The 7,076-nt window shown below is 40.4% G+C and overlaps 1 protein-coding gene and 1 pseudogene across 1 annotated transcript; both read right to left on the bottom strand.

Annotated features, from left to right (window-relative positions):
- Positions 1 to 54: 54 nt before the first annotated feature.
- LOC121791955 lies at positions 55 to 1,507 on the bottom strand (annotated as a pseudogene).
- A 1,804-nt stretch (positions 1,508 to 3,311) lies between these two features.
- Positions 3,312 to 5,438, bottom strand: LOC121791954 (pentatricopeptide repeat-containing protein At4g22760-like). The gene has a single exon (XM_042189753.1). It carries the CDS (start codon positions 5,385 to 5,387, stop codon positions 3,663 to 3,665), a length of 1,725 nt encoding a protein of 574 aa, XP_042045687.1. The 5' UTR covers positions 5,388 to 5,438; the 3' UTR covers positions 3,312 to 3,662.
- Positions 5,439 to 7,076: the final 1,638 nt, after the last annotated feature.

The raw sequence follows: 7,076 nt of genomic DNA, 5'->3' as shown, positions 1-7,076 counted from the left end.
TACCCAAAGATGAAAGATGACTGAAAGTACATAAAGCTCTTGAATGCATATTACAGAAAATAAAATATTATCCGATTTATTGCACAATCAGTTTGCAAATATTCCCTATGCACGCCTCCGAGACCCAAGTCACTAGCTACGATCAACACAGCTAAATATGAGAAACAAAAAGGCATTAGCGAAAATATATTCCTCTCGGTCATGGACTCATGGTAATCAAGATTGACATGCATGCATGGGCATTACATACATTGAATAGATAGAAAATGAAAATTACCTTACAATACCTGCAGTAACAGTATTCTGAAGGGTAAGTGGACATCCCATAGCCACCACCCAATCCCCAGGGCGAAGCTTACTCGATGTCCCAAGTTTTGCTGTTGGAAGTGGAGTTTTTGACTTTATCTTCACTATTGCTATGTCGGCGTGCAAATCAGCATTCACCACAGTTCCCTCGAATGACCGACATCTTGCAATGTCACTTCAACTGATGCAGTAATTAACACTCAATGGGTAAACTAAAACTGAAAAAGTAAATGCTAAATACACGTGGGCGCACACATATAAATAGATGACTTTTCACTGATAAAGGTATGAAAAGATATTTATAGTCTCGCAAGATATAAAGGCTTCCAAAAGCCTAGGTGAATTCAAGTCGAAATTCAGACAGGTTTTCCTTCTTAAGTTGATTATTATACTAGATAGTACCACTTTGATGGATGATGAAAAAAAATGCTCTCCGTTTGCAGGAGTTCACCAGAAGAAGAAATTGGTGTATAGCACAGAATGCTAATTGGAAGGGTCTGACACTACTTGGTGATAACTGAGACTCAGACTTAGAAAACATTACATGTTTGATAGCTTCCATTCCAAGATATTGGAACAATACAGAAGAGAACATTCATTTAATCCTCAAGTAGACTTATTTTTCTTCCTACAAAAGAACCAACCATTTCTAAAAACATACCTTTCCCTTGGATAACGACCTCAGTCCTTGAAAGTCAACCACCGTATGAGCACAAGTTAAGATAGTACCATCTTCATCTATAATAGTCCCTGATCCAATGCTCTTACCTGTAGTATACCAATGAAACCTACAAAAAGAGTATGACTGTTAAGATATAACCAACCTAAGATGTGGTTTTCCCTATACCAATTATCATCATAAAACGAGGAAGGGAAGAAAAAAATAGGAGAAGGGGGGAAATGGTAGAAAATTGTAAACCTTGGGGTACCGACAAATTCACAACAGCAGGGCCTATCTTAGCAGCTGCATTTGCAATATCGCGGCCAAGACAGTTGCAGCAGTGTTTTGGGCTATCTCCAGCATCCCAAGCAGCTCCTTTACTTATATTAGTATCTGGCACATTATCCGGCTTTGAAAAAGATAGAGGAAGAAAATCTGCAGTGAAGTGTTACCTATCAACTAAAAGGGAAATAAACCGATACAGATATATAAGAAAGACAAACACCAGTGAGAAAGCATAAGGAAATACAGATATACCATACTGTGAATGGTTTGAGTGCGTAAATGAAGGAAACAGGATGCTCCCCTCGATAGTTCTCCATGGCCATGCTAAGGAATCCCGAAACGGCAAAGGCATTGAGACAGATACTGATGCATCTATTTTATAGTCAAAATAACAATTAAGTAAAAAAGTATTCAATATTAACTGAGTACAAGAAGAATAACGATTGTTATGCATTGATCTTACTGCAAAGGTACACAAATGCGGCTTCAAGGTTTCAAACTCATCAACAAGAAAGAACATAAATAATCGAGTAAGGAAAGGAGTCATTACCATGACCTGAAGAAGTAGCAAAACAGAATGTCCCTGAACCAGCTGCAAGCCAAAGCCGCTGCTCGAATGAGAACGGTTTTTGTTCGAGAACTTTCTCTGCAAACACGACAAAAAAAACACCACTGAAGAACAAAGCAAACAAATAAAAGATCCTCAGAAGCAATTTGTCAAACACTTTGCAGACAAGCGCAATTTCTAATGTTTGAGTAAAATAACCAACGAAATGCAGGAAGAAAGTTGATTCACATACCAAGAAATGCATCGTCTTGGAATATAGTGACAATTCCGGGCAGATTATTACAAAAATGCTACAGTTCTTGGTGAGATTCTTGTTCCTCTACCTTCACTAACCGTCGACTATCTGTGATGCATTCCAGTAGAGTCTGGAAACAAGCGCGCACTTACTTGAAGCATAAGAAATCAGCGTCCCACCAAATCAAACTTTAAATTTGGCTACAATTATTTTATTTTATTTGTTTGAAAATAGCATATCGCATAAATTCTCATTTTTTAGTGATGCTATATTATTACTGTTAAATCCTACCGTTAGTACATTCTAGTGGAGAATTAGTATAAATTAAACAAAAAAAATTAATTTAGACTATAGTAAGAAAATTAAATATTCCAATTTAAAAACCCTAAGTAAATTAGATATTACCAATTGTTAAGTAAATTTAATCATCTGTGTTAACACTCTCTCCCAGAACCAGAAGTTTAAGTTATTAGCTAAATTTAAAAGTTGTATTAAAAGTTTAAACTTTAAAACAGCTTAAAGGCAAACAGATCAAGACTACTTCTGACATTTATTAATCCACAATATCACAATATCACATTTATTAATCCACAATATCATAGATTCACAAAGCTACTTCACATTTAAAAAAGAAAAAAATAAGCGGTGTTAAAACTCTTAAATCTTGTTCTACGTCAACTTGGTAATGATCCTAGCTCTTCTATATAAGTGTGGATAACCCTTATAAGGGCTTTTAAGGAGGTGAGTGACTCATTTCTAATATGGTATCAGAGCAGGCTCAAGTCGATGATGAAGTTTATCTTTTTATCTCTTCTCTTGCCTACCCACGTGATGGAAGTCCGATGTGTCATTCCGGCCCACACGTGAGGGGCGTGTTAAAACTCTTAAATCTTGTCTCACATCGACTTGGTGATGATCCTAGCTCCTCTATATAAGTGTGGATAACCCGCATGTTAAAACTCTTAAATCGTAAAACTCGATCCTAGCTCCTCTATATAAGTGTGGATAACCCGCGTGTTAAAACTCTTAAATCTTAAAACTCCCACATCGACTTGGTGATAATCCTAAAACTCTTAAATCTTAAAACTCTCATATTGACTTGGTGATGATCATAGCTCCTCTATATAAGTATGGATAACCGTCCCATGAGTGGCCCATTTCTAATAGGCGGTTTTCAAATTATCAAATCAGAAATAATCAAATAAATACGCTAGTAAAAAAAACTAAGAAGAAAGGTACAAGTAACTACCTAGAAATAACAAACTTTCTCATATCCTTATTTTTTCCCCATGTGAAGCATAAATCTTTCACAAGTCTACTATCCTTTACATCAGCTTTCTGTTCCCTTTTTTCTCCAAGCATTATAATTAAGTTGAAGATGTCGGATAAACACGAAAAATCTGAACTTACAGAAACAACAATAATGCAAAATCCAAGCACACAGAGCAAAATTGTAACTGTGCTCTCAAGAGCATAGTTGCTGGCGATTCAGAATGCAAGCCTCTCTTTCTTCAGCAATGCAATAACCATGTTGTACAACCAAGAACCACATATAGAGAAAGATAACAGTATCAAGATTCTGAGAATGTCAAGAAAAAGCATCTCCTTCAGTTCATCCAACTAGATCCCGCTATCTTCACAAGACCCTTCTCTCCAACCGCTCTCCTCAATCTATCAACATCTTCCCACCTCCCTGCAGAGGCATAAATACCGGCCAGAAGAGAGTGATAGCCGCCACTATCAGGCTCTAGCTCGAAACAATTACTGGCAGCTATCTCCGCAAGCTCCACATTGCTGTGCAGGCTGCAAGCAAGCAGCAACGCGCCCCACACTCCAGCATGTGGCCTAGTAGGCATGCTCTTGATCAACTCATAAGCATCTTTAAGCCGTCCAGCCTTACCTAAAAGATCAACCATGATTGAGTAGTGATCCTGTGTCGGGACAAGGCCATGTCTCTGCATTGATATGAAACAACGGTAGCCTTCATCCACCAAACCAACATGGCTGTAAGCTGTCAGTATTCCTGTAAAAGTAACCATGTTTGGAACAATGCCACTATCAATCATCTCATCGAATAAATCGATGGCCTCCTTTGCCCTACCGTTTATACCATAGCCTAAAATCATCGCAGTGTAGGCTACTAAATCCCTCTTCTGCAAGCCATTGAACAGCTCATTAGCTTTATCAATGTTTCCACACTTAGCGTACAAGTCGATAAATGAGGTGGTCAAGTGATCATCCATTCTGATCCCCATTTCTCTCATGTACGATTCAATCCAAGCCCCATATTCCGAGTCTCCTAGCTGCGAACACGCGGAGATGGCACTAGACAATGTGATTTTATCAGGCTGGAATCTCGCATTTGGCTTCAGCAGTTCATCCAACAACTGCAATGCCTCTTTCGCCCTGTTGTTCTGAGCATAGCACGAGATCATGGCATTATAGAGAAGCAGATCTTTCTCAACATGCTGGTCATAGAGCTCCTTCGCGCACTCTACATTCCCACACGCTGAGTAGGCAGAAATCATCGTGATATACGAAACGCTGTTCCTCTCTGGAATTGCATCAAAAAAGCTCCGTGCTAGCTCCATCTTCCCACAGTCTATGTATCCGGTAACCATGGCGTTCCAGGAAGCAGAACTCCTCTCTGGCATTCGACGAAATAATTCGTAAGCCTGCTCCATATCCTTACCCCTCGCGTACCCTGAGACCATTGAATTCCACGACACGACATCTTTCTCAGGCATTTCATCGAACACGCTCCGCGCCATGGCCAAATCTCCGCACTTCACGTATCCCCCCAATAAAGAGTTCCAAGAAACCACATTTCTCTCACTAATTTCATCGAACACCTTACGCGCAACCACCATATCCCCCATTTTCGAATAGAAAGCCAAAAGCGCCGTTTGCACGAATACAACCTCACAAAAACCCAACTTCTGCGCTTGCGCGTGAATCATCAATCCGCCCGTTTCATAAAGAACCCTAGTACAAGACTTAAGCGCTGAGGATACAGCAAATGTATTCAGAAAAATCCCCGAAGCGTGCGACTCCGAATACAGAGCAAGAGCATCTCGGAACTGCCCGTGTTGAGAGAGATAACGGATCGTGCACGACGTGGAGAAGGCGTCGCGGTTTCGCATACGGCGGAGGATCAATCTGACGTAGTGGGTGGTTCGTGCAGAGTAATGGGCGGCGCATTTCAAAATTTGACGGACTAAGAGCGCCTCGATATTATGAAGATTGTTAAGCACTATTTGGCAGTGGATTTGCTTGGCTTGATCAGCAGTGACGAAATTTTCCAGCAGATTTGCCAATCTAAGAACTTGCATTTCGGATGTAATCAGGTGATGTGGGAAATGGTTAACTCGATTTTGTACGGAAATTCCAGTTACATACATAATCAATATTCAATAGAATAAACAAAATATATACCCCTACATAAATTGTAAATGTACCTGCTTGTGAAATAAAAAATTAAATTAAAAATCAATCTTTTTATTAGTTATATTATTATATGACAGTATAAAGGAACTACTCCCTCCGTCCCCTAATAGGAGTCGCTCTTTGATCGGGCACGAGTTTTAAGAAATGTAGAGAAAAGTTGGTTGAAAAAGTTAGTGGAACGTGGAACCCACATTTTTATATTGGTTTTATAATAAAATGTAAGTAGATTGAGTTAGTGGAATGTGGGGTCTACTACCATTTATGGTAAAAATGAAGAGTGACTCTTAATGGAGGATGAACCAAAATGGAAATTAGCGACTCTTATTCGAGGACGGAGGGAGTATTATTTTAACGTCGCCCTATTTTTCACTTTGTTTTCAAGGTTATCTACCAGCTAACTCATTAACTATTCTCTATGTTAAGTTATAGATACTTTGATGGATGGATTGGGATTTAGGGACACTTCCAAAAATTTAAGATTGCTTCGTGGCAAAGTCATTACTAACCTTTTTTTTTATTACGGATAAAGTATGAATGAGTCTCATATCACTCGGCCATATCTTTTTTCTGTAGGTGTAGATTTTAGTGTTGTAATAATAATAATAATAATAATAATAATAATAATAATAATAATAATATGGTGATTCGTCTGATTCCAAGGTCAAAGTGATATTTTTACCTTAGATGTTCACAAGGAGTACATTTTATTTTTAATAGTACGTAGTACTCCCTCCGTTTCGCCATAGTTGAGTCATTTTACCATTTCGGGAAGTTTCTTCATAGTTGAGTCGTTTCCAAAAAAGGAAAGAATTAGGAGATTTAATGGTGATTTAGGCATTTTATTTAACTTCCCTAATGACACTTAATTAGTGTAATTAAATGGAGAAACAAATCGCCTATTTTGGTGTGGGTCATTTACGCGTCTGCTTTCTCTCTCTCATCTAAACTACTCCTCCTTCTCTCTTCCCCAATTCTCAAACCCTAGATCCGCCGCTTTCATCCTCGCTGATTTCGCCGACACACACAATGGACCGATTGAACCACCCCAATGGCGAGGGATGGATTAACCCTCGCATCACCCGCGTTCCAGCCGGGTCGCGCGGGAGAGGGTTGATTTCGTCCGCTTCCCGGAGAAGAGGTCGTATCTCGGCGAGTTCCCGGGGAGAGGTCGTATTTTGAGCAATTCCCGCCGTAGATCTCGACAATCGGCCCGAGATGATGAAGGCTTAATCCACCATCTATTCTCGTTCATATGTCGTTCCCACATCGGCGAACTCGCCGAGACTCCGGCCGTTCACACATCCGTGAAGGCCTCTCCCCTAACCGGAGGCCTTGCTGGTGGTGTCGACGGCAACCGAACTCCGGTCGGTTGCATATTTGGAGGTGTAGGCAGCGCTTCCCAGACTGGTGGCGTACCTGGCGGTGAAGGCCGCGCCTCCCTTACCGGAGGTGTTGCTGGTGGTGAAGACGAAGCCTCACCGACTGGTTGCGTATCTGGAGGTGAAGGCCGCGCCACCCCGACCGGAGTTCTTGCTAGTGGTGAAGGCGACGCCTCCTATGAGGTGACTGACAGC

This window comes from Salvia splendens, unplaced genomic scaffold (assembly GCF_004379255.2).
Source record: "Salvia splendens isolate huo1 unplaced genomic scaffold, SspV2 ctg977, whole genome shotgun sequence".
Taxonomy (NCBI): Eukaryota; Viridiplantae; Streptophyta; class Magnoliopsida; order Lamiales; family Lamiaceae; genus Salvia; species Salvia splendens.
This window is presented reverse-complemented; position numbering and strand designations above follow the sequence as displayed.

Coding starts and splice junctions, on each gene's coding strand:
- LOC121791954 (XM_042189753.1), bottom strand. CDS start 5,387: ATGCAAGTTCTTAGATTGGCAAATCTGCTGGAAAATTTCGTCACTGCT.